This window comes from Pelodiscus sinensis, chromosome 5 (genome assembly GCF_052426305.1).
Source record: "Pelodiscus sinensis isolate ZL-2025 chromosome 5, ASM5242630v1, whole genome shotgun sequence".
In the NCBI taxonomy this organism is placed as follows: Eukaryota; Metazoa; Chordata; order Testudines; family Trionychidae; genus Pelodiscus; species Pelodiscus sinensis.
Window position 1 is genome coordinate 7,797,457 of NC_143056.1, and position 27,476 is coordinate 7,824,932.

The 27,476-nt window shown below is 41.8% G+C and overlaps 1 protein-coding gene across 7 annotated transcripts in view; it reads right to left on the reverse strand.

The window, feature by feature from the left end:
• FERMT2 (FERM domain containing kindlin 2) overlaps positions 1-27,476 on the reverse strand; it is a 123,838-nt gene that overhangs the window by 7,148 nt on the left and 89,214 nt on the right. For 5 of the 7 annotated variants that reach the window (XM_006116318.5, XM_075926218.2, XM_025181329.3 and 2 more), the window contains 9 exons: positions 15,565-15,597; positions 14,912-15,137; positions 14,711-14,813; positions 14,194-14,301; positions 9,583-9,717; positions 8,362-8,411; positions 4,318-4,442; positions 2,689-2,795; positions 2,201-2,422 (listed from right to left, as the gene is read on the reverse strand). In XM_006116318.5, coding sequence (XP_006116380.2) covers positions 2,201-2,422; positions 2,689-2,795; positions 4,318-4,442; positions 8,362-8,411; positions 9,583-9,717; positions 14,194-14,301; positions 14,711-14,813; positions 14,912-15,137; positions 15,565-15,597 — 1,109 coding nt within the window. The remainder of the gene's footprint in view (positions 1-2,200; positions 2,423-2,688; positions 2,796-4,317; positions 4,443-8,361; positions 8,412-9,582; positions 9,718-14,193; positions 14,302-14,710; positions 14,814-14,911; positions 15,138-15,564; positions 15,598-27,476) is intronic. The other 2 variants (XM_075926217.2, XM_075926215.2) reach the window with 1 other exon arrangement.

The window sequence follows — 27,476 nt, forward strand, 5'->3', positions numbered from 1 at the left end:
CGGAGCCATGTAGTTTAGACGTACCCTATGAGTCTAAACAATTTGCTTTTATGTTTCTGTCTTATTACTTCCTAAAGCCACTTGCAATCCTATGATATTGCAAATGTCAATTTACAGTAAAAGCACGAATCGGTTTGCAGTGGTTCTCAACCTGTACCTTGTGGGCCACATCCAACGCTACCTGAGGAGAGGATGTGACATGGGCAGCAGCTGTGTGCTTACTGAGTTAGAGATTGGTTTGTAAAACAATCATCCATGTTGCTGTATCTATCACCACCTCCCTAAGCATACCAACTGTATCCAGCTGATACAATAACCAACATGATCAAAGACACATTAACATCTATATTGACCTATTGAGATCCCTAATCCAATAATGACACTGTATGGGTCTGTGAAGACATTTATCTTTCATGGATCAATGGATATTGTAAAATGTACATTTCAGATAAGAGTGCACTTGATGAGAAGATTCCCCCCCTTCCCCAAATTGCCCTCAAGTTAATATATTGCAATAGCTTGGTGTTTTTAGCTGGTAAACTACATTCCATGAATTCCCTGAGGGCAGCATATCCTCCATTCCCCCACCCCCTCCTCACATGATGCTGTGGGATAAACAGCCTTAATGCAGTCTTACACAACCTCCAGGAGACCAAGGAGGAGGAAAGTAATAAAATGCAAAGGGAGCAAAAACTGCAGAGCATTCTTGCTGCCTTTCTAAATGAAAGGCTCTATTTATACTCAACTAATCTTTGAATGGGATTCTCTGGCTTCTCAGAATTGTTGGGCTGGTTTTTTTTACACCTCTCTGACTGCTATCTTCTACCTTCAGTGTTGCACCTATTGCTTCTCAACTAAGATATAAACACACTAGATAAATAACACAAGTTAATGTTTTCCCAGGTGTCTATTTTAGTATGTTCAAGCCTACAATGCATTATATGTTATAATCGGTTTATATGTGCACTCCTTCCCCATCCCCATGGATATAAAGGCTTATTCAGAGAACAATAAGGCTATAGAAAATGAAATTCCACTGCCAGGAAATCATACTGTGCCAATAAATAGCTACATTTTCCCACTTCTCTGCATGGCAAATCCCCTTCTGATTTCCAGAGATCAGATTCAGATGCAGTAATTTAACTACAGATTAACCATCAATATCTTGAGTTGATTAAAGCATTAGAGAGACACTGAGCAATGCTTCAGTTATTCTTTAGCCAGATATTGTGTAACGTTGTGCAACTCATGTATTTGTTTTGTGGTAGAAATAAACTGGTTTTACCAGGCAATGACTAGATATAGATTACCACTCAAAATTAAGTCATAGTTCTTTAAAAATGCTTATTTTCAATGGCTGCTATTTAAAGTATTTACAAATGTTGGAAGAGTGTAAATAAAATACATAGAGAATATATTACATCAAAGCCCGCATGGAAAACTTTGTAAATAATGGGAACCTAAATGAATCCCAAAGATTTCTTCGTGAGTTTTGTACAAGTAAACTGAACTAAAATCAATTCCTTATGATGATTTACTCTGCCACAAACACCCCATTACATTAAAATTAAGAGACACACAGAACTGACCAATGTATTAATGTGCAGATGTTCTCCTAATATGATACATGGAAAAAAAGTTTCAAAAATGTGCATAAAACTGACTCCTTCCCCATTGTTCATACGCTGAATAAAACAATTAAGATCACAGGGATGACATGCACCAAGATATTAGATCAAAACAACAAATTAGATTTACACATGATTTAAGCAGTAAGTGTGTCAAATTCTGTTAAAGTGCATACATATTTTATGTACTTAGGATGAAATCCTAACCCCACAAAAGTCACCTAGGGCTGGTCTACACTAGGACCTTAGTCCAAAATTAGCTCCTCAAGTTTGATTTTCTAAGCGATGTGTCCGCACTACCAAGCCTGTTATTCCGGAATAAGGGGCCGTGGAATTCAAACTCTGCAGCTCTGCTTTTCATGAGGAATAATGCTATTCCCGAACTTGTAAGTCACGGAACTTTGAACATGTAAAATCAAATACCCGTAAGTCGAATTTAAAATTCAAAATAATCTCTAAGTGTAGACATGGCCCTACTGACATAACAGAACGATTGTCATCAACAACACGGCCAGGATTTCATTCTCTGGGTCAAAAGCAAGATTTCTGGAAAACAAAAAAAATGCCAGTACCTGTTTGTTCTTGTACTTTTTCAGGTAGCGAGGTGAAACTAGACATTCTGGATTAATGTCAGTCGTGACTTGTTCTGGAATTAACTGTGGATCTGGATTCAAATGCTGCATCTTCAAAAATGATAGAATATTCTGAACTTCTAAGTTGTACGAACTGTCTGCCATGGTCTTGCCCTTGGAGGCTAGCCTGCAGGCTGCCATCCAGTGTGCATACTGCTTTTCCTGCGATTAAAGGGAAAGGGGCATTCAATCGGAAGGCAACTCTTTTTTCTGTTTAAACAAAGCTCTGTGGAATTTCTCAGTACAGGAATCAAACTGAAACACTACAAGAATCAAAAACCTAATCAAAGTGTGGGATATAACAACAGATCATAAGGAAAAGGAGCAAGGGCCAGTCTTGCACATTACATCCCCCCTATCAAGACATAAGGCATGGTGGAGGAGTACATTAGAGCAAAGAGAAAACACAACGCCAATCACAGACTTACATTATCACAGCGAAGCCAGATTTCATTCATACCATCCGCAACTGGAATCAGAAGTTTGATATTAAATTTCTGACCAGAGATGTTTACATCAGGAGTAACCTCGCACCCTATAATAAAAGAGCTAGTGATTAGTTTGTATGTAGATACACATGCTCTAAAAAAATGACCACTCCAGTGCAATAGTATTAAAAATGTTCCAGTGATAGGATACATCACAACCTGATTGAAGACTGTGCACTATGCTTTGTTTTTAAAGGAGGTAAATAATTAAGGAATATCAGCGGGGAAAAATATGAATGTCAGGCACAAAACCCATATCATGCATCCAAAACCAGAGCTATCTCCCTGATTGCAAAGGGTGTGGTACTGCAGAGAAAAGACGACCACATTGCGGGATTTAGTTAGCTATTTATGTTACAATCTAAGCTACAACATTTCAGATTCTATGATGAATCATCTCCACACTGATAGAAGGAACAATGAAAAGCAAGATCTATTTTGAGGGAGAACAATAATAAAATACTACACAAGTTTCAATTATATTTGGGATTGTAAAATGTGCTCGATTCTTCTTTTCCCCTCAAACAGACCAAAATTTAAATAGTAATAGACTAGTAATTCTCCTATGGTAGCAAAACCAAATGTCAAGAGGATGTCACTAATCTAAAGCTATCATCTTGTAAAAATTATGTGAGTTCAGGGTGTACTGTTTATATCTTTAGTGGCGAGGTGGTATTTTCCCTCAAAGTTGGCTGCTGAAAAAATCTTAAAATATTTATATTAGATATTAGGCATTTTGAGAGCACCAGTTTCTTGAAAACATCCAAGCTAACGTGGGCTTCGTTTCAAATTGGTCTCCAAGATTCCTTTAAAATGCAGTCAGAAGTAGCGACGTCAAAAACTCCCAAAAAGGTATTCCAAGCTACACATCCCCGTAACTATAGTCTGAGATCATTTGGCAGCCTGTCTGTTGCTTCCATGGTAAGAAATTAAATCTGTCAGTAGTTTCTGCTGCTCCATAGCCATCTGAGCTGGAATAGTTTACCTCTGAATACAAGAAAGGCCAGTAGCCTTAGGAATTTTAAATGCAACGTGCAAGTCTTGCAGACTGTGTTTGAGCACAGCTCGTGTGCTTACATAACAGAGGAGAGTGAAAAAAGACTGCATTTGAAGAGAAAATATTTCTACTTAAAACCCATTTGCTGAAGTCTCAACTTGTTTTTAAGTGTTGGGTATTTATTTCAGTAAGTTCATCACAAAAAACAGAATTACAAAATATATAGTGTCTATATGCACTGATTTATTTTTGCTTCACTTTAAAAGCCAGACACATGTACCATTAATTAAAACAAATATGGGTCTCAACAATGAACTTTGAATGTTTCTACTGTGTGAAAACAGGCTAATGTTATCATGAGGCTTCCAATCCACACAGCACTGTTTATGTTATTATTGCAATCACTTATTTAGTAATGTATTTTTATATCAGACACCTGTTATTTTCCCTTTAAAACTCAACACTGGACTGACATCTGAAGCGTTCAACAAAATAAAAGGAATGTGGCAATAAAAGGGGACAATAATAGATTTGGTTGAATAATGTTACTTGAATGGCACACACATCCTTACCTCTTAAGTTCATTTGGTGAGCCGGAGTCCCATTGGATTCATCTTTGCTTTTATAGCAGGAAATGGATGTATCTTTGAAAGTGCACCAGTATTGCTTGTAACCTTTTAGTGTCAGTTTCTTAGGCCTGCCAGACAAGATGAGGATTTTACTACATTAAATCTACAAGTTCCTTGCATAATAGTGTTTAGTTAAAGGGAAGCTGTGGTAGATGGACTCCTTCAGCTGATCTTCTGTATCTTGAACATGCCCTCGTATTCAAGTTCTTGCATTCAGAAAGCCAGATATGTAACTTTCCCCTTTTGCTCACCTCCCCAATTAAATCTTGCTTCAGCCGGGTTTAAAACCCACACATTATAATGATGTACAGTAAACAAACTGGTGCACAAGTGATCCTACTGGATCATTAACTGAGTTGCACCATTACTTGCATGCTTCTTTTCATTACACTCTTACAGAGAAGATTTTGTTCAAGAAAAATAAAACAAGGTTACAAGCTTGAACTCCTGAATCCACAGATGTCCAAAGGGGACAAGAGTCAGGGTAACTCCTACTAATGCCTATAGAAAGAAGTGTCCATGAATCATGGAGAAAGGTTGTTTCTTTCGTATACTAAAAACAAAATTGTTTAATATTTTGAAAGTTAATGCTCTGATATTTAATTAAAAATCATGATAGCTGTTTAACAAAAAAATCAGCAGCCAACCATATGCTGTCTCTTCTAGATACCTGATTTCACATGACTTACTACAGTTGTTTCTCTTGCTTGCCTATACAAAAGGGTCTATTCAGGGAAAGGGTTCGGTTCCCTCTCTGTGGGAGGAATGGACGCTGGAACCACAACTGGCCGCTCAATCAGGCAAATGGCTACTGGTCCACAGAAGCCCTACAGGAAATTCTGTTCCACCAAGCCACAGGGAGATGTAAAAGCTGCCATCCACAGGGGTGAAACCTACAGAATGTTAATTCCCACCCCACCAGATTTTACATTTTACTTCAGCGGAGCAAGTATTTAAGTTGCCAATAGGTGAACTTCAAAAAAGGTTTAGGAGGTTCAGTCCCACATAATATTTAAAGCACCAATGCACCTATTTTGTCCTCCCACTGCGTTCCTGCTTTCCCATTTCACCACCTAGTGTAGCTCTCATGATTTTCTCTTTTTAACTTCCCACCAGGCCCTTCCTCTTACTCAACACTCCTCTCCCTCATATTTTAGAATCTGTTGTTGGGCCCGCTACTTCTCTGCTAGTTCAGTGTCCTCCATTTTAAGGCTAGAGAGAACTATGGCTCTCAATTAACTTTGAACTGCACTTGTTCAATTCCCAACATGTGAAATGTAAAGAGGAAGTGCCCAGGAAACAGCATGAAGACAACGGACTCCTACTGTCAAGTCTAAAGAGAGTAGGGAGTAAGAAAGTCCAGAAATGTGGAGGAAGAGTTACAAGGAAGCCCAGAGCTGGGGGAGAAAAAAATATAGCCAAAGGCTCAGCTGTCTCAATGATTTGTTCCCAAATCTTTAAGTGAAATTTTGGTTTCTGGATGAGCAGGTATTTGATCTTATTCATATTTTGCCTTCACCGGTTGGATGTAAATGAGGCAAATTGAAATGGCAAATGAAGCGCGGATTTAAATATCCTGCACTTCATTTGCATATTTGCATGTGATCGCTGTTTCGAAAAAAGGTATTTCAAAAGTGAAACCGCAGACTAGATGCAGTTCTTTTGGAACCCCGCCCTGCCCCCATTTTTCAAAAGAACCCATACTCATTTTTTCAGGAGTACAGGATCTTTTGAAAAAGGGTTTTTCCCCCTCCGAAAGAACCGCATCTAGACTGCGGTTTCACTTTCGAAATATCTTTTTTCGAAACAGCGATCGGACGCAAATATGCAAATGATGTGCGGGATATTTAAATCTGTGTTTCATTTGCCTCATTTAAATACCTCTTTCGACAGAGGGATGTAGTCTAGACGTGCCCTAAGACACGACAACAGCCGTGTGTGTGTGGTTATGGGAAGGCTCAATTTCTAAGTCTCTCCCTCAATCAGTTTTCAGATGTTCAGCTTCTGGCCAGAGAAGAGCAAGCAGGTTTTTCCATCTTTTGTCTGAGTGTCTTGAACCACATTTCCTTTGCAACACTCATTTAATTCCTTTAAACTGCAAGGGGCAAGGAGGGGCCCTTTGGCTACTAAGCTTAGTCATCAGGCTGCTAAGGGTGAGGTAAGTCTTGTGCTTCTGTCAACTTCTACCCTGTGAAACATGCCCAAAGAATGCAAAGGACGTGTCCCATCCAAGATTGGGCCAAGTTATAAACACCGTCATTTAAATGTATTTTTTATAACATACTGCCTGGCCCTATTTTTTTTTCATGTTCCTCACAATATACTTTAGTCTCTTTATAGGTGAGGAGAGTTCTTTACATTGAAGACATTCTCTTTAGGAAACCAGATGACCATAGGAACAAATGTTGGTTTCAATCTACATCATCTGCTGCCTGTCAAGGAGTAGCAGCTTGAGCAGAAGCCACTGTCAGCACCTCAAAATGCACTTGGCTATTTCTGTAGTGGAAGGCTAAAGAAGCAGCGCTAAACCACAGTTTGCCCAAACTGCAGCAACACGTCTAACTGAAATGCAGCTATTTAACATGAAGTAGATGACGTAACTCAAAGGCAGACAAAAAGGATGATTAGAGCAAGGTCTGGAAAATTCTGGATCCTACAGCACCTAGTGCTTTGCCTTATAGATTTTTAAAGATTTATCTAACTCCTGTGTATTAAAGATTCAATTTAAATATTCATGCCCCTCTTTCCTCAGGCACCTGGATTCAAGGGAGTCTAGTGAGACTAACGCCTTCCAAAAGATTAAAAGTGTTTGTCCTACAATAAGAACTTTAGTTAGCCAGCCAGCTAGCTTCCCAAGTTATGCCTTTTTATTAACAATTAAGTATGTCAAACCGTATAAAAAACTAAAACTTTCCCTCTTAAAAAGAATCCACATACATACATGGGCCCTGAAACTGTGCTGTAATAATCAAAACATATCACAGAGACACAGTCTGTCAGGTACTATAGCTAACTGGACAAATATATATTAAAAATGGTCAAAAAATTTCAGTAAGCAAGTGACAGGCTAAGAAAACAACCCAATACAAAAAACAGGTAAACTACAACACTGTTTTGATGCAGTTGCTCTTCCTAACCCTTGAAGTCTCATTGAAATTGATGCACAGATTGCAGAACTTTCATCATCTCCCTAGCGCAGCAGACACTGAATAGCAAGAGACAGCCATGACTGCCAAAATATTAGTCAAGATCCAAACATCACTATTCCCAGTTTCCACCTAGCATGATCCAATTTGTAACTAAAAGAGCACGGCATGAGCAGGGAAGAGCACCGCCGTTAACTCAAGCCTGCTCCCGCTGGCAACCAGAAAAGAACAGACAGATTAGAAGGCCACTTGTTTGTTATTCATTTAGTCTCTCAGACCAAGAAAAGCACCGAGTAAGATTTCTAGTTATGTGACACACGGTTCTAATTTTAGGATAGCTTGATTATCTTACTGGCACAATCTTAAATAAACAGCTCCCTGCGCACACTGGCTCCTGCTTGCATTCCCCCTGCTGCTGCTTCTGATACAGACGCAAGAGCAGGGAGGGAAAGGGGCAGGCAGGAGCCAGAAGGCTGCCTGTCAGTGTGAAGATTAACCAATGAGCCCAAACTCATCGGGTGACCGTGTCCATGGTTACACTTTCACATCCCTATTACCTGGTAAGCATTCCATTAAGCCGAGTGCTTACCAGGTAACGAGTTAACCTTTTACATCCTTAGGGAAATAAACAGGAGGTTTTAATATCTAAAGCACCATCACATTTTAGCTAGATTGTGCTTATGAAGTCAATGTGCTAAATGCTATATCACACATGGCAAAACTGAAACAGTCATGTGCAGCTAAGAATCCAGACAGTCGGATAGAAGAGCAGTTATGGACAACAGTGATTAATGATTCATTGACATTAGTTTCACAAGCACTTCTTCCCATTAGTACTTACTTGAATACTTTAATATAGTCAGCAAGCTCAGGAATCGAAGTGATGTCACCCTGGAAATAAAAGATCACTCATTTGATTTGTCTGCCAGATACAAGAGTCAGTTCTAGGATGGGAGGGTCCAAAAACAGGGAGGGCATTGGGAACAGTGATTCAATTTACAAGACAATGCCACGCAATTACTCAAAGGCAATTTCCTCAGTTATGAGGAGGAAAAAACTTGATAAAACTTCACTGTCAAACGTCAAGCGCTCACTGATCACAGACTACACTATTATACTACCCAAGGGCAAAACCACCATCCATATTATATTTTCGCAATTACTTGTTATGAAAGTTACAAGTGAAGCTGCATGGTGGTTGCTTTTTGCATTGTAGAGCATTGTCCACTAATTACGGAATAGTGGAAGAAAAACTATTTATATTCAGAACTGGATAGTTTCTAAGCAAGTAGAAGAAACAGAAATTCATGCCTTTCATCTGAGTTTTCCTTGACACTGCTGTATTTCACATGTATAATGGCTCACGTTTTAGGGTTTTTCACTGGAGTAAGCTAAAGCTTAATGAGGCCAGTCTGACTTGCTTGTGGTCTAGTCTGGACTAGAGTCTAAATCTTCATTCCTCACAGTTTGTTGCTATAGTCAGAGATGTATTGTTTATTTATTTCTACAGGCAGACCTATATATGCTAGCTCACTGGGCAACATTATGACAGGTAACATTCAGTGTAAAGGGATACACATTAGAACAAACAATTTGAGCTACTGATACATGCCAGTGGATTCTAAATTAACTGTAAATTATCAGGCCAGAGAAAGGAGGTATAATACTCAGGACAGCTCAATGAAATCATCTCAGGACAGCTCAATAACAGGTGTTGGCCACAGAATTGCCTTAAGGGTTAGAGCACAATGCCAAAAATACTATACCTGCTAGCGTGTCTTCATATTAATGTACTGGATTTAAAAAGGGTTGCAATGCTCAATTCTAATCAACTCTTCTCAAACCCAATAAGCAGAAACAGTGTCCAGAGAAAGACAACCAAAATGATTAGAGGCATGGGAAAGACTTCCACCTGAGGAGTGGTTAAAAAGATTAGGGCTATTTAATATAGAGAGGAGACAAATACGAAGGGACCAAGGTAGGAATGCTGCTTCACCAGCAAACTTACAATCTTGCCTGATCACACGCGTGTATTCAACTTCAAGAAGTCATTAACTCTTACCAGAATCGTTGACGTTTTACCACCTTCTAAAGTAATTTCCAAGTCAGAAAGGGCAGCATCAACTTCGTCAACTTCTTTATCACTGTTGTTCAAGTGATTTTCTGAGGACATGATCGATAGCTTATTGACGTGGTACTGAAATACAAATTAGAGACCATATTGATTTTAAATATACTTCGTAAGGAAAAACCAAAAAGAAAACTATGGTATAGTATTGTATTATGGGGGATCACACTTTGAATGATCACTGCAACAATATTCAGAGACGAGGCTGGCGAGAGACTTGAGACGAGTGCTCTGCTGTTCTATGTTACAGTAACTGGAAGATGATACAGTTATTGCCTGATGCTCCTATTTAAAAAGATGTTGGTTACACTCAATGAAGCCTCCTTCCTGGGAGCTGGGTTGGCAGGGGCTGGTGGCCCTACTCCCAAAAGGCCTCGCTGGGAGCAACCGTGTAACCTCAGCGGTTACACACTCACCCTATTACAGTATTTTTAACATCTCTAGTGGAGTTCTGAAGCACAAAGAATATGGGTGACTTAGCTCAGTTCCCACCAGGAGCGGCCCGAGGCCGGCTGCAGCAGCTAGGCCCTGCCTGCACGGCCGTCAATGACCATGACATCATCACGGGGCACCCGGGACAGCGGCGCCCTAGGCAACTGCCTAGCTCGCCTAGGCTCACGGGCTGCCCCTGGTTCCCACTGCAATCAATAGGAGATTTATCATTAATTTCAATGGGAGCAGAGTTAGACCAATCCTAAATGCCTCTAAAATTCCACCAGAAGGGACTTGGCCAGGATCCCAGGGAAACGAAGACAGAGTCAGAAACAGAACCCAGATTTGAGTCTCAATCCAGGCCCTTAATCACAAACCCACCCTTCCCTACTCAGTTCATTGTACACGAACAGTATCATTGGCCCTACACAGGTTTAGGTCCAGTTAACATGGTTAACATAGGCAGAAAGCTCTTTGTGCAGCCATAAGAGATTTTTCTGTAGGGCTGCTAATGAAACTAGTTTGGCTGATAACCATCCCTTCTAGCTTTCTGTGTGACGGAGCATCTTAGAACACCTTGCCTCAATGTGGCTGGTCTGTGAATTTTGGGAGATCTCTCTCTCAGGCAGCATGGGATGGCTAGCTGCTCTTCTTGGCCCAGTTTATTCTGGAAAAAAACTAACTAGATTGTATGACAACTGTGAGCATGTGAGCCCAGCTGACATGTGACCTTTTTTGTGGAAAGGTTGCTGAGCAGATACTTCTCAAACACGGACTATGTAATAGGGCCGGATGAGTACTGCATGACCTAGTTACAAACCAGAGTTGTCTTCAGTGTAGACATTGGCACAGCTCAGCTTTTGTTACAGTCTTCCTTAGATTTTTTTGAATGTTTATCCAGCTATTCATTCTATACCAGAAAGGTGCCACGGGGAAATGCAAATTTGAATGCAAATAGCTCATCTTATCACATTATTACATCCTTCTCACTACACAGGCGGGAAACCAGTCTCTTCCATTCCTGTGTGTCATTTGCGGCTGCTTCCATCTGCTCTAGGGTATGTTCTGCCCTCCCTGCTCCGTCTCTTAGTTTTCTCTTTCAGCACCAACCGATGAGAAGAAATGATGGTTTCCACTGGAAAGCCTCATGGGGAATCTGTGGGTTGGCATGCACTGTGAATGCCTCAAATACATCTTAATGAGTGGCTGGTCAGTGATTTCTCAGCTCTTTCCATTGGGCATGAAGTCTTTCCAACCAGAAAGACTTTTCTGGGCACTTATTTTCGAAGGCATCTGGTTTACTGTCTAATATTTTGTTAGATGTCCAGCTCTCACAGCCGTACGCTAGCACTGAGATTATATTTACATTAAAAATCCTTGGTTTTGTACTAGTGTTGTTCATCTTTGATTTCCATATCTTGCTGAGTCTAGTAAAAGCTGGGGATGCCTTTCTTATCCTGGATGTCACTTCCTTCTTGAAGTCTCCATTAGCCAATATGATGCTGCCCAGGTATATAAACTGTTCTACTTTCTTTATACTTGTGTCTTCTGAATTATACTATGGCTTGATGCCTAAGAGGTTTGTTTTAGCAAAACTAGTTTTGAGCCTTACTTGACCTGCTATTTTTGCCATATTGTCTAATTTTGTGGGATTTCATTTGGCAGTGAAATAGCAGCAACAAACTCTAGGAGTTCTAAGTATTTGCCATCTACCCACACTATATGAGTGTTTGTATTGCTCATCCACTTCATTGTTATAACAAAAAGACCCAGCTGGGCTCACCACTTCAGCAATTGCTGCAATCTGAAATTCCTTATTTGTATTGCACTGCAATAAAAGCAGCACAGTGCGCTTTCAGAAAAGTATTCATGCTCCTTAAAGATAGTGGCACAGAAACAGCATTCAGAGCTACCACAAATCTACAATACCAGAAGCAATTCTTCAAAGCAGGTACTGGATCTGGGCCCAGCTACGTTAGGGCATGCCTACACTAGGAAATGATTTTGAAATTAGTCTGAGGCAGGCTACCTTTAATGTGGCTGCACTACCTCGACTTGGAGCCCCTGGAAGCACTGGGGAGTAATTACTTCAAATTACTCTGAGGGGTAGATATTTCGAAATAGCAGCAGCGGAGCGTCCACAGTACCGCTATTTCGAAACAGGCGTTATTCCTCGCGGAAAGCAGGAGTTATTTCAAAATAACCAGCCTCTTATTTTGAAATAACAGGCTTGATAGTGTGGACACTCCGCTTGCTATTTTGAAATAAGGGGAGTTATGTCAAAATAACCCCCTAGTATAGACCAGGGCTTAGAGACCACGTCTCTTCTGCATAGCTCCAAGATGGCTGCGTGTCTCTGGGACAACACAGATCAAGAGTCCAGCAGAAATCACACAAAGCATCTCAGCTGAGGGGAACTGGCTGAGGAATGGATTTCCAAAGGAGTATAGACAAATCCAGAGTCTAACCAGCTTCAGGAAATGTTGCAAAATCCATTTGATAAAAGTTTTTTTTAAATCATAACTAGAATGGCATTCATAGCATGTGCTGCTCCCTTTTACACCCCACCAAAAAACAAAATAAAACCAACATGCTACACCCCCAAGCAGAGCTGTATATAAACTTAACGACGAAAGAGAGCCAGAAATTCCATGAAGTCCACCAGGGACTTTGTTATTGCCAATCTATTTTATGCAGCAGGCACTAGCGTAATGGGCAGTAGTACAAAACCCTAAAATAGAAGTGATCTTTCTAAAGGAGAGCTATTTTTTCTGGTGTTCATTCAATAAGTATTTTTGAAGGCAGAAACGTATGACTAAGTATTATCATCCAGAGCAAATATAATTGTCACAACAGTACCACAAGTAAGTATACAAAGCTGAAACCATGAATGTCTCAGATGGCTATGGATCAACGTTTGTACTGCCCCGGAGCTGCTAAACAACGGAGATTTCTGAAGACACGTCTAAACTACGTTTTTTTTCCCGAAAGAGGATATGCAAATTCTCATTTTCGGAAGAGGATCTTTCAAAAGTGAAAGTAGTGTGGCCGCGTTTTTTTTCAGGAGAAAACCCCTTTTTCGAAAAAAAAACCCTGTGTAAACCTCATTTTTTAAGGAAGAGTGGTTTTTTCAAAACTTTTTTTTTCCCGAACCCCTCTCCCCCAAGTTCAGACTACTTTCATTTTCAAAAGATCCTCTTTTGAAAGTGAGATTGGAAGAAGATATGCAAATCCTCTGGGAATTTGCATATCCTCTTTCGAAAATTCTATGTAGTCTAGACATAGCCTGAATGACCAAGGAAGAGAGGAGGAATCTGGCTGCCAGAAAGACTTGGGATCATCCTTCGGCACAATTTACAAATCAGTCTTATGGAAACCGAGGGACCGATACGAAATCGAGGGGCTGTAAGTGGCAGCTGGAAGGAGCTTGGAAGGTGCATCTGTGGAAGGGGCAGCCAGCCCTCAGTGCCACCTGGACTGTGCTGTGCCCGCACCCTGCTGGCCTCAGACATACATGGAGCCCTGAGCTCTGGCAAGGATTTAAAAGGCTCAGGGTACCGGCTGCAGAAATAGCAGCACTGGGAGCTCTGGACCCTTTTGAATCGCTAGGTTGCAGGGCAACTGCCCCGTCGGCGAGCCTGTATGGAAATGAATGGTAAAAGCATTTACATGTGCATTACTTATACAAGATTTGCACATAATATTCTGCATAGCAGATAAATTAAAAGTTCTGGGAAACCCACAGATTACCACCAATTGTTCGAGGGGCAAAGAGCCAGAAACACACAGTTCAGTCACCTAATGTACTTATTTGTATTTTTTAAAAGCAAAAATAAGATACACATATCTTTGGGGAAAGATATCTAAATTCCTTTTCATGTGAAGTAATAAGTAGTAAATATTTAAATTACCTTAAAAGTTTAAGTAAACAGAGAATAGGAAAGTAGCCAAGTTTCCCTAGAACAGAAAGTTCAGCTTCCTGACAAAGCTAGAGCAAGGCTTTTATGAACTAGTTGCAGTACATTTTAACTTCAATCCACTCCTTGATTTAAAGCCTACAGAAAGCTACAAAATTGCAACTGACTTCAATTAAAAAATAACTCTGTCTCTTACCTGCAACGCTGCGAACATCATCATTTCTTCTTCCGTACATTCTATTTCTTCTAAAACAATAGCCCACTTAGATTGCTCGTAAAGCTGGTTGATTCTGATTGCGTCATACTATAATGAAACAGAGACACCACACACATATAAAGCACCTTCAAAAGAAGGCCTGGGGCCCCTTACATTTCAAAAAATAAGTCTATTGATGTTTGTTCTTTTAATTAGATATGTTTGAATCCAAATTTCTACTTGAAATTTAAATTCTAAACTTCTTTGACTTTGAAACAACCAGATTTTCCTTAACAGATGCTCATGCAACCACCTGATTTTGTTCATTTGGCAGTCTCGACATGTAAACAAACAGATACATTATATGTACCATTTGAAAGACACATGGTCAGTTTTTCAAAGACTGGCAGCTGAGCAGTTGGCTGTACAAATGGACATGCAGGCATTCTGAATGCAGATACTAGTCTCCACTTTTTGAACGTTTGGCCATATGTACAAGACAGAAATAACTCAGTACCTTTGGATTCAAGTCAAAAAAGTTGTAGTACTTGAACCGAAGCAGCAAGGCCTCATTTTCTTTCACATCTTGTTCCATGAGTGATCTGGAGGAATCCAGCCATCTGCAAGTTGTCAACAATAGATAACAGAAAAGGTCTGGTTGAGTTTTTGTAACTGTTTTAAGACTGCAACTTATGTTTTTAATATGCCTTTAGCTCACCCTTGGTTGATCTTGGCTTTATCGAGAAGAGCTTGTGGCTTGTACATTTTTGCTAAGATTTCTGGGGATGTAATTGGCTGGCTGACAGCAAGTACACCAGGATTCCCTTCTGATAAAGCACTATCTCCAAACCAAGCTGAAGTTGGAGACAGAGGGCTTCCGTCGTGAGAATCATAGGTAGGCGTCATGGTTTTGCTATAAAGTCCTGGACTTGAATATATGCTTCCTAACAGAACAGCAAACAAACATCTGAAGTTAGCTTTTGTTCAAATTCTGTACACTCAATGCAAAACTAATAGAGTAAACAGATTTTTAAAATCCTGTGACTTAAAAATCCCCCCAAAGACACTGCAATGCTGGTTTCCTACGACAAGCTAAACTATTTTAACTATTCTTAGTAAACAGGAGAGAGAGAAAGCCACTTTCTATCTAACCTATATGAAATTTCTCAAAAATTCCACTCTCGGGTATGAACTGTGCCTTCTTAGATTTCTATAGCACCAAGCATATTATGGATACTACTGGAGAAAAATAATAGGTAATCGGCTGCATACAAGTTTTGAATATCAAAGTTTAGAGGAGCAGGAAAGTAAGAAGACAGTCAAAGAAATCACAGAAGATGGGGACAAAAGTCCCAATGAGGTGGAGCTCACCTTTCACTGGGCCGATATAAAGAACATCAGTGCCTACAGAGAAGGAAAGAAAGGAGGTGAGAAGGCAAGAGGGAGACAATGAGAAAAGTCAGAAACAAAGAGACAGAAGACGAAAAACATGCCCAACTGTAAAAGACGTAGACTATTCAGGCTACATTATATCACAGTCATTTGTTTCCACAAGTTGGACTTGAAACTAGGGATGTTAAATATCCGTTCATTGAACAGTTGATTAACCTCATGAATTTTTATCGGTTACTTGACTATTCTATAGTCCCCAGGAATGAGGCAGGCAGCCAGTGCGCTCCAACCTCACTTCTGAAGAGCCCCCTGCCACTCCATGCTGCTGACTCTGTATCAGATGCAGCAGCATGGGATGCCAGGTGGGAGCTGGTCCATGAAGGGAGCCAGATTAAAAACCAGCTCCCCTTGTGGACTGGCTGCCTGTCACCTCACACTGCTGCTCAGCGTGGGGTGGCAGCAGAGCCTGTCTGGGGGAAGGGGCGGGACTGAGCTCCCAGATCCCAAGCGAGCTGGAACTGAGCTGAGTTGCCTGCCCGCCTGGTTCTTAGTACACTTTAAATGCAGAGCTGCAGCAGGGATAGGTCCCGGACCTGGCATGAGCTAGGACTGAGTCGGGTTGCTGGCCAGCCTGCTAAAAAATGTACTGGCAAAGGGGGCGTGGGGGAAATGTGTGTCGTCTATAGCATTAGCCTATAAGCTTTTGCTTATTGGTTAATCAACTACACTATTACATCGCTACTTGAAACCAAAGCTACCCTGTTTAAACCTGAATTAATTTTGACAGCTCTGTACACGTGAGCTGTTGCTAACTACTGACTGAACTTTAAGAAATGTACTGCTTACTTTTTAGCGTAGTGGGTGGTCGCCTAACCTTAAGGCCTGCCTATTAAAAATAGCTGATAATTATTCCATTGTGGGCTTGAAAAATTTACCAGATTCAAATTCTATTCAAGGGAAGTTTTCAGTAACTCTGGGCGTTGTGTATTGGTCAATCACCAAAGTTTTGACATTTCGACTCTTCACCTTTGGGTAACAAATTATCAAAGTCTGTCGGGCATGATCATCATTTGCTCTTGTCAGCGTGACCACCTCTTCCCATTGTGTTTATTTGTATACACTTTGGAACAAAAAGTGTAAACCTGAAAATGATCTATTGAAACTGATTCTTTGTCTGACAACTAGTGAAGATACAGTAAATTGAATACACAAAAAACTTTTTTTTTAAATGGCTTTGTACACCAGTGTCTTGGAGTCGCTTCGCTGAACTACTGAATGACAATCTCAACTGTTATTAAATTACAGAGACACTGGAAGTTAAGACATCTTAACACCACTACAACTTGCCTTGCCTCTTTACTGCACTTAATGCTGGCAAAGAGTCCAGCTACCTAAATGCAAAGCAATTCCTATTTAGTAGTTTTCAGGATACTTGTTCATGTTACCACAGTGTGTTCTGATCACCTCAGTGGTTTTTTAAAGGGAAGAAACATGCAGTCGATCTGTATTTTTTGCCTCTCTCCAACCCGTGGAAAAGCTCAAAAAAGCAGAATTTCAAACAAACCAACAGATCACTCTGTAAAGGCTGCTTATTTTCACTGGAAATATGTGAATCAGATTAAATGTGTATTAAGTGGGGCTGGGGCTTTTTTGTGTGTCTATAGAAAACAGTAAATCTGAAATGAATATTCCTCCAAAGCGTGAGGGTTTAGCAGGTTTGAGCTCAGCATTAAAGCTGCTAAATAACAGACTTTTCATCCAAGTCCCAGTGAGAGCAGAGAGAATTTGAGTCTTCTGGTTAAACTGTTTGGCTTAAGACTCCTGGTTCTTGCAGAACTTTCAACAGTACATGGAAAGATTTTCTCTCACTACACATTCAGGAAAACATGATGGTTTGACAAAAAATTCTCTCCTTACTGTCGTTCAAGACAATGTTCATAAATAAGTGGCCAGTGTTTTGGCAGGCTGGCCTTCATCATGGCACACAGACCAAATGAAGTCCCAACTTCAGAATATTGCTTATGCTGCAATTACAGGCATTAATCCTTAGGGGGATTATTTGGAAAAAATATCTCCCTTTTAAAGTGTGGCAAACAGGGTCGGATTAGAGTTTTGCAGGGCCCAGAGCAGCACAATTTCCTGGGGCCCCCTTTTGGAGAGAAAATAGAAAAAAGGCGTCAAATGCGCACATTGAAAGCTATTTTTCATATTAAATGTGAATTGGGTAAATTTGATAGAAACTTAATTTAGTTGGATAATTTTTACTTTAATTATATTGTAATTCATTCTTAAACATAATTCTGCATTAATAATTCAACATTTTAATTTGTGTTTAAGTCTAGTCTAGCTGTCTAGCTCTTTTGGCAGCACATTCTTCAATTATGTCAGTAAAGTCCATTTCTTTACACAGGTTGTTTTCAATCGATAAAATCAAAAGACCTACAAAATGTTCCTGGCTCACAGTAGATTCTCTTTGGCTGCCCATGGCTGGTATTTGCCAGGCAGCGTTGGGTGTTCAGCAGCTGGGCAGCATTGGGACTTGTGGGGGCCAGGTGGACTGTGGGTGTTGAGACTTGGGGGAGTCAGGGGTCGTGTCGGTGTTGAGGTTTGGGGGGGCAGGCAGCGTTGGGTGTTGGGGGGAGGCAGCATGTGGCTGTTGGGACTGGGGGCAGGCAGCATTAGGTGTTGGGCTTTGGGGGGGACAGGCAGTGTGTGGGTGCTGGGATTTGGGGGACAGGCAGCGTGTGGGTGTTGGGACTTGGGGGGGCTGGCAGCGTGTGGGTACTCGGGTTGAGGGGCAGGCAGGGTGTGGCTACGTAGAGGATGGCGCACAGATGTGCGATAGGGAGGGCCAGCGGACAGGGGTGTCTGACTCAGGCCAAAATTACCATTTCAGCCTCTCGAACAGCTCCTGGCAGGGCGGGGGTAGCTGACAACTCCCCCTGTTCCCAGGGACGTGTGTGTTGGGGGAGGGGGCACTGTCTGTGGAGCTGGGTTGCGCTGCGCCCACGAGTGGGGGGAGGTGGGGACCGGCAGGAGGAGACGGGGTCTCCCTAGCAGGTGGGTCGCTCTGCCCCCAGGTGTGGCAGGAAAGGGGTTTGGGCTCCCCCGGGGGAGAGACCGCACCACCCCCAGCCTCTCTCTGGGCGGGGCAGAAGGGTGGAGCAATGGGACACCCGGGTACCATGGCCAGGCATTGCCCTTCACCTCCATGTCAACGAGCCGCCACGGCGTGCATGCCACTGGCTAGCAGAGCCACTCGTGGACTTGCAGCGAAGGGCAGCAGCGGAGGCGGCTCCGGGGGGTGAGGGAAGCAGCGGCAGATACTTGCCCTGCCCTATATCTGCCGCTGCTGGCAAAGCTGTGGAATTTAAGAGTCAGAGTATGCAGCTCCCTGAAAAGTTAATTAAAAGAAACAAAACAAAAAACATTCCTACCTGTTTAAGAGCAATCTATCAGGGTACAGAGGTTACTTTACTCATTAGGTGAGGGAAACAAGTAAGGTAAGATGAATGGAGAAAGGACAAAAGTGAAGAAATTAAAGGAGAGGAGAGATAGGGCTTGTGTCAAAACTATGTCTATTTTAAATCTTCAGTTAGGTCCTTCATTCATAAGGCAAGATATTTTCCTCAATTCAAAGCGGTTTCAGGTCCAGAATTCTTTAAAAGCTATCCTGTATACTCCAAATCCAGATGTCATTGCCATATACTGTCCTTTCTCTAATTCATCAGTGAAAAAAAACTTCAGAATACACTTTTCTTATTTAAGATTTGCAACCAGCCCCTAGGTCAGATTCAGGAGGGGGGGGGGGGGGGAGGAGGTTTTTTTTTTTCCTTTTAAGAAACAAAGTTTTCTGGCTCACAAGCTGGCAAGGAAAGGATTCTATGAGCTGCTTCCTAAGGGCATTTCTACACTGCAATGCTATTTTGGGTTGCAGAGGTATCCTGAAATAGTTACCCCATGTCTTTTGAATGCATCCGCTATTTCGCAATATAGTGGACGCACTATTTTGTCATCCCTGTATACCTCATTCTATGAGGAGTAAGTGATGGCTTGAAATAGCGCTTTATTTCGAAATAGCCTATTTCTAAATAGACTCAAAATACGCTACGCAATTTGCGTAGTGCAAACTGCATATCTTATTTCAAGTTTCAAGTGCTGTGTCGATACATCCTGCGTATGCAGATCTCTGGACATGACTCCGAGAAGTAAACTATCTCCATTTCTTTCACTGAGCTATTCATTTAAATTATCACACTAAGACCCTGATTTTCACAACTGAGGTACACTAACTACACACCTAGCGAATATTATGACAATTATGTCTGCAAATCAGGCAAATGAGTTTGACATTGCTTTAGTATAAATTAAAAGTATTACTAAGGACTTGTATTAGTGTGTCTAGCACACATGGGTCTACGCGGACGGAAGGGAGAGTGTTCTCCCAGCAGCAGAATTACTCTCTAGAAGAGGTGGAAAGCTACTTGGAGGGAGAGTGCCAGTGTGGACAGCACTTAGCTAGCTCAAGGAGGGGTCTTTTTCCACATAGCTCTGAGTGCTTTAAGTTAAGTCAACGTGAACAGTAGCATAGGTCTGCCCACTGTTTTTCTTGTCTGAGGATTAAATTCCATTATTAGCTCTTTATTGTTTCTGTAAAGCTAGTCCAGTAGTCCTCTGTTCACTGCTTTTCATTCCTTCTTGTAACAGCATGACCACTGCGAAATGGAAGAGCAATGCAGTTACTTTTGTAAGGCTACGCTGCTGCCCCAGGCACTCAATTAAAATAGAATCAAAGTGCTTCACTGGTCAGAAGAATGACTGTGTAAAATCGGTGCCATCTAATTCCACAGATCCACTCCCTGTATTCAGTCATACCCCTTGATTTTGGGCATATACACCTCCTAGCTACTCCTGGACAGGAGATCCTGCTACAGCAGAACTAGCCAGATTCCTTTTCAAGCCTGTAAATGCCATGGATTTCCATGGGACCAGACACAGGCGAACACTGACCACTGGAGAAAATCCCTCCCTAAAGTGTCTCGAGCAATGAATTCTTTGCTGTTCTTAGGAAAATATTCCCAATCAAAAGCTTTGCTTTCATTAGGAAAACAGGTGCCTCTTCACACATGCTAACACCCTAGTGCAGGGCTTTGTTTGCAGCTTGCAACGCTGTTTGGGTTTACACAGGACTCCACACGCAGTCCGGGGGTGGGAGCCAAAACAAAAAAAGTAGTCAATATAATGGTCTTCTGTTGATACACGTTTTAGTAGTTAAATTCTTGGACTGTCATTGCTCAATTCAAGTGCTGTCATATAGGTAGAAATCGGGTAGATCCTGCATTTTATTAATAACAGCAAAACTGACTTAAATGGGGTCTGTGTGTTGAGTAGTCTTGCCTTAATCTTTATATTCAAGCCCGTCAGTGTGAAAGAAGCTATTTGCATACATATTTACATGTATATGCAAGCACACTTAAGTTGTGGCCCTCGGTGTGTGCTGTGGTATCTTTGTTTCCAAAGTTGAGTAGCCCTGCCCTAGTGCATGCAAGGCCAGCTATTAGTCTTAATACATTAGCTGGCTGAAAGGAATCCACAATGGGGGGTTCAGGTTTACCCTGACCAATGTTTACCATGACCAATTACCACAAATTAAAGCTGCAAACTTGCATAGTTTACCCTAGGATATCGTTTACCAACGTGCTAAAAAAGAGATCTTTATAAAATACACCACACTCAGATTTACACAACTGTTTCAATGTGCAGTGCAAATATGCACTACAGGAAACATACTTACTGCCAGAGTAAGTATGTGCTAAATCTTCAGAGGGGTAGCAGAGTTAGTCTGTAACTGGAAAAAAACTTAAAAAACAACGAATAGTCTAGTAGCACCTTAAATGCAAACAAAACATGTAGATGGTATCATGAGCTTCCATGGACAAAACCCACTTCATCTGAAGAAGTGGGTTTTGCCCACAAAAGCTCATGATACCATCTACATGTTTTGTTAGTCTTTGAGTATGTGCTGTTATTCATAGGATCGCTGCCTTCAAGGCAACCCTTGTGCATGGCTTCTTCCCCTCCCCTTCTTTTTGTGGGCATGGAAGAGCTGTGACAGTAGAGCTGTAGATGGAGTGGCACATTGTTGGATACTGGGAACCTGCAAAGGGGATTTTCGCTCCAAGCCTGCCACAGAATCACAACTCCTAGTTATCCTTTCTCAGAACGCTCCTAGAATCCAGGAGAGGGACCAGGGCATCAAGTATTACACCGAAAAGCTGGCTTCATCCTGTTAGAACTGCAAATGGCGAGAACAGAAGCTACTGCAGCCTCAAGGTAGTAACAGCAGCTGCAGTACAGCTCTTCGGCCACACCTCAGCCCATAGGGGATAGCCGCTTTTCTTTTCTCCCCAACTCAGAACCTGGGCGGAGACACCATCTACCCATCAGGGATTACCATGGATATAAAATTGCAACCACATGCACAGGCGTGGTTATGGACACACACAGACACACACACACAGAGAACACATTAAGGTTGCAAAGTCAAGCACTCCAAGAGTAGGAAATACAATTACATTTTTTGGTGCAATCTATTTTATTATTTTTTTCTTGCCTCCTGATGAATCCATGTTTAAATAGCAACATGAGACTGACAAACACAAATGATAACTGGAATGGTTTAAGAACGTTTTCCTATATGCATACTCCCCCCGCAAAAACAAAAAACAAAAACCCTGGCTAAGGGAAGTGAGAGCAGCAATAATAAAAATTATATTCAGAGGGGTAGCTGAGTGAGTGTAACAGGAAAAACTTAAAAAACAACAAATAGTCTAGCAGTACCTTAATGACTAACAAAACATATAGATGGTATCATGAGCTTTTGTGGGCACAACCCACTTCTTCAGATGACAGGAGTTAAAATTATATTGTAAGACTAAGAAAAAAATGGGAAATTGATAGGAATTAGTGTAAACTAGAAGTTATAGAAAATAACTAATGAGTAAAAAAGTAACAGAAGCTAGTAGAGTTAAGGACAGTAATAACATTTTTGGTTCTTTTGTTTGTTTTGTAAAGCATAAGAGGAACAAAGGGAACCTTGGGGATAGAAACAGAAGAGATGTCAATAATGCAGGGAGGGGATAAGTTCAATAAATATTTTTATTTTAAATTTTGAAAAAAACCAGATGTACCTACCATGATAAAATATTTGCCATTACAACTGTTGCCAAAACACATGTTAAATAGCAGCTACCAAAATTTGACATCTTTAAATCAGCAGATTTGGATAACCTGCATCCCAAGAGTTTAAAAAGAATTGGGCAGGAAACTCGGTGGACCATTAATATAATAATTACTTGTTTAACAGGTGCCCTCTTAACACATTTTCGCAATAGCATAATTTTTTTTTAGGGAACATTTTTCGAATAACACGACTGCCCCGAAATAACACAAAAATAATCAAGTGGCAGACTACTTCGCACGGCAGTATAAATTGGTGAAAACAGTGGTAATACGCATAAGCGGATGAATACACATGGTCACAGCGCTCCTCCGCGCACTCACGTGTTTATCTTTGTGTTTTAACAACCAGGAACACAAGTCGTCGCGGTTTATCTTGTGTTGCTAGATATCTAATATTGGTGTTGACAACCCAGCACCAACAAAAAATTGACTTTGCTACCACCACCTGAAATGCAACCCCCACCTTTTCCATTATTCTTAATGGGAAAATTGACCCTGGATAGCACATTTTCGCTTAGCATGAACATTTTCAGAAACGCATCTATAGTGTTAAATGAGGAATTACTGTACTGATTTTCAGTAAGTCTTGCAATATTAAGGAAGCTTGAGAGGACTGTGAAAAAAGCTAATGATATGCCAATATTTTACAAGAGTAAATGGAATGATCTGGGTATTTATAGGAGTTTCAGCAAGACTTTGAACCCAGACGAAATAATATAATTAGTGCCAGTCAACATGGCTTATGAAAAACAGATCTTGTCAAACTATCATTTTGATGGGATTATAAGTTTGGCTGATGTCATACTTAAGATTTCTACAATTCATTTGATTAGGTTCCGCTCAACACGTTGATTAAGACACTAACATACGAAGTCGGCAAGGCACAGGAGTCCCAAAATTTAATTATAAATGAGGAATCAATGAATGCATGTGTTTCTCTTGGAAGTCCCAGATGGATCAATTCCTAGCCCTATGTTTTTTAATATTTTTATTAATGACCTGAGAGAAAACAAAACCAGTAATAAAGTGTGTATATACAAAGATTGTTGGAGTGGCAAATAATGACGGCAGCATGTCACTGATAAAAATAATTTGGATTGCAGGACAACTTGGGTATAAAACAACTGCATGCATTTCAATGTTGTCATAACATAAGGTACAATGAAGACATGCAAAAGGGGGGTAGGACTCTACCCTAGAAAGCAGTGACTCTGAAAAAGACCTAGGGATCACTGTGGATACCCCACTAATTATGGACTCCCAGCATGACACTGTGGGCAGAAGGGCTAACGTGATTTTTTAATGCATAAACGGGAATTTCAAATAGGAGTAGGGAGGTTCTATTACTTTTGTATTTGGCACAAGTGTGACCGCTACTGAAAAACCATGTTCAATTCTGCTGCTCACACTTCAAGAAAAATGCTGAAAAAATGCAGATGGTTCCTAGAAAAGCCATGGGAATGATTAAAGACTGAAAACCAGGCCTGACAGTAAGAGAGTCATGGAACTCGTTTTATTCTGTTTACCAAATAGAAGGCTAAGGGATGATTTGATTACTGCTTTTAAGTACTTGACTTGGGAACAGAAATTTGATGGATGGTGCTTCAATATAGAAGAGGAAGGAACAACAAGATCTAGTGGCTGGAAGCTGAAGCTATACTAGAAATTCAGACTAGAAAGAAGGTGCACATTTTTAACAGTGAGAGCAATTAACTACTGGAACAACTTACTAACGGTCGTGATGGATCACTGGAAGTTTTGAAATCAACACTGGATGTTTTGCTAAGAGCTTGTCTGCACGGCCCCATAGTGTGGTCCATGAAGTGTCAGCAGTAGAGTCCAGTAATGTGTTACACTCTGTCTCCTGCTGCAGAGAATGAAAAGCTACCTAGTGTGTGTTGGGATAGTCCTACAGGACAATATTCAATACAGACCAGGTATCTTTTCAGTTGTGCCAGCAAGGTCTACATAGAGCACTTACATGCACCAGAACCCCGAGTACTTCACACACTCAGAGACCACACTGCAGCACCATGTAGACAAGCCCATAAACATATGCTCTAGGTGAATCACAACTGCTGGACTTGAGGCATGAATTAATTCCGGGACGTTCTACTACCTGTGTGATGCAGGAGGTTAGACTAGATCGGTGGTTCTCAAAGTGTGGTCCGTGGACTACTAGTGGTCCACAACCGTCTTGCAGGTGGGCCGTGGACTCAGGACTTGCTCCCCCTCCCACTGCAGGAAACCTGCGCTGATGCTTCAGGCCTGCGGCCTCCCTCCCTGTGAGGTTGAAGAGCCAGTGTTGCTGCGGAGGAGAGGGGGATGAGCCTCACCGGCTGGATCTGGCTTGAAAAAGAAGGAAGCAAAACCCCCTCCCCCGTCTGGGGGGGGAGTGGCAGACCAGGAAACAGCTCACCTAGGAGTGATAGAAGGCAAAGGACCAGGTAAGTGCCCCCCCCATCCACAGACCATGCAACCCACCTCCTGGCCAGACTCCACTCCTCCACCCCCTCCTGCCCCTATTTTATCATCATGGGTGGCTGGCTGGTGGCCTGCAGAATAGGAATGGAAGCAACTAGTCGACTACCGGATAAGCTAACTCCCTATCTCCCCCCTGGCTGCCTCTCTCTTGGGGAGGGGACTGAGTAGGAGCCAGTGCTGGGGGGGGAGCTCTCTTAAAAACTGGTTCCCTCCAGCACTGTCTCCATAGGGAGGCAGGGAGGTGCAGGGGGGGGGAGCAGCGGGAGATGGGAATCAGCTATCCCCGTTCGCGCCTCTACTTTTTAAGCTAGCAGCTTAAATACATTTAAAACACAGAGGCACAGTGGGCGGATCCACAGAGAGCCGGGACAGCTTTTTAGGGACAAAGGCTGCTCCAGTATCCTGCCTGCCTCCCCGCCACCTCCACTGCTTCTGTGGGAGGCAGCAAAGGGGGAGGGCAGAGCTGGCATCAGTGGAGAGCCAGCTTAAAAACTCACTTCAGCCTGCCCCTCCCCACCATGCTGCTGCCCCTGATAAAGGTTCACAACACCTGGGAGACAATCCCTGAAGCTAACAGATTGCCTCATTGTCTTTCAAGTGTCTTCTAAGGTGCCCTTATTCAACTTTCAAGTTGCTTTCCTGTGTGCTTTTCCCACAGCCTCCTATTAAGTTAGATCAATATACTCAGAGAACGAATTCTAACCAACCCTATGTAGTAACTACATTTCAGTGGCCAGGTCACAACAGTGTTAATAAAACTATTACCCATCTGGTTAATATATAGGAAGGATACCGAGGAGGAGAAGACTAATTCCATGTGTCTCATGCTAATTTAGGGCACCCAATTGGAGACCCTGGAAAATCAGGATTATAGAACGCTGCATATGTTCAAAGCATAGCTCCCACTGACTTCAGTTACAGTTATGGATGCTCAGTGCTCCTGAAAAATAAACAGGGCCACAAGTAAAACACCCAGAAAATGAGGAACACACAATAGTGACTAGTCTGGTTTAAGTGACTTGCCAAAAGCATGAAATGGATTTTTGTGGCAGAGGCAGGCGTAGAATTTAATTGCCCAGAGCAACATTCAACTGCCTCAACTATGAACCCATCCTTTTCCCTCCCTGCAAGCCCTGCCTCATTCATCTTAAGCCTTCCCACTTCTGCAACAAATCAGACAGCACTCCTTCAGACAGCTGACTTTTCACAGTACGGTTCTGAGCTTGGGTGTGGAGTGTATTGTCATAGACACAAACTCTTCAGCTCGTTTTCTCGCCCCCTCTTCAGCCTCTAATCACCTCCCCTGTTCTCCATACTCACTGGCTCCAAAACTCAGTCTCTCCCCCAGATATTTAATCCAATATCTAGGTGCCTTCCTCAATTAGAGCTCCTTGTCTGACGCTTCAGCCAGACACTCCCTGTATCCTGACTCCCCTCCCGCCTACCCATTGATACCAGCCTCAGTCTCCTTGTCCAACCAGTCTCATCCTCTGGTTCCCAGTTCCCCTCTTCAACTCCTGCTAGCCTCCAGGTGGATCTTCCCAAGTTCCTAAATAAAGCTACTCAACTTTGGAAGCCCCGGGGGCCACAATGATACTCACAGTACATACCTAGGGCTGTGACTTAAGTGTGGTTGCATGTACATCCAAATATATATGCAAATATATGCAAATAGCTTATTTCACACTGATGGGCATGAATACAAAGATTAAGGAAAGACTACTCAACACTCAGGCCCTATTTAAATCAGTTCTGCTGATATTAATAAAATGCAGCATTTACCTGATTTCCACCTACATGACAGCACTTTCAATGAGCAATGACAGTCCAGGAATTTAACTACTAAAACACATCTCAACAGAAGATCATTCTATTGACTCGCCATTGTGGAATATGTTCCCAGTGGAGGCCATGTTCAAAGGATCCCACCTGTGGATCATGTTTTGAGCCTCATGTAAACCCAAACCGCACTGATGGCGGCAAACAAATGGGCTGTGGGCCGCATGTGGCCTACCAGTTGCATGTTGAGTAGCTCTGTCCTACATCTACTTTCTCCATTACTGGCTCTTGTCCTCTCACTTCAAATCAGGTGGTTTCCACTTCCCTGCCTGGATGCCAACAAAGCAGGGGGGCATTAAGAGCTCAGAAGAAACAAGCTCCTTGCT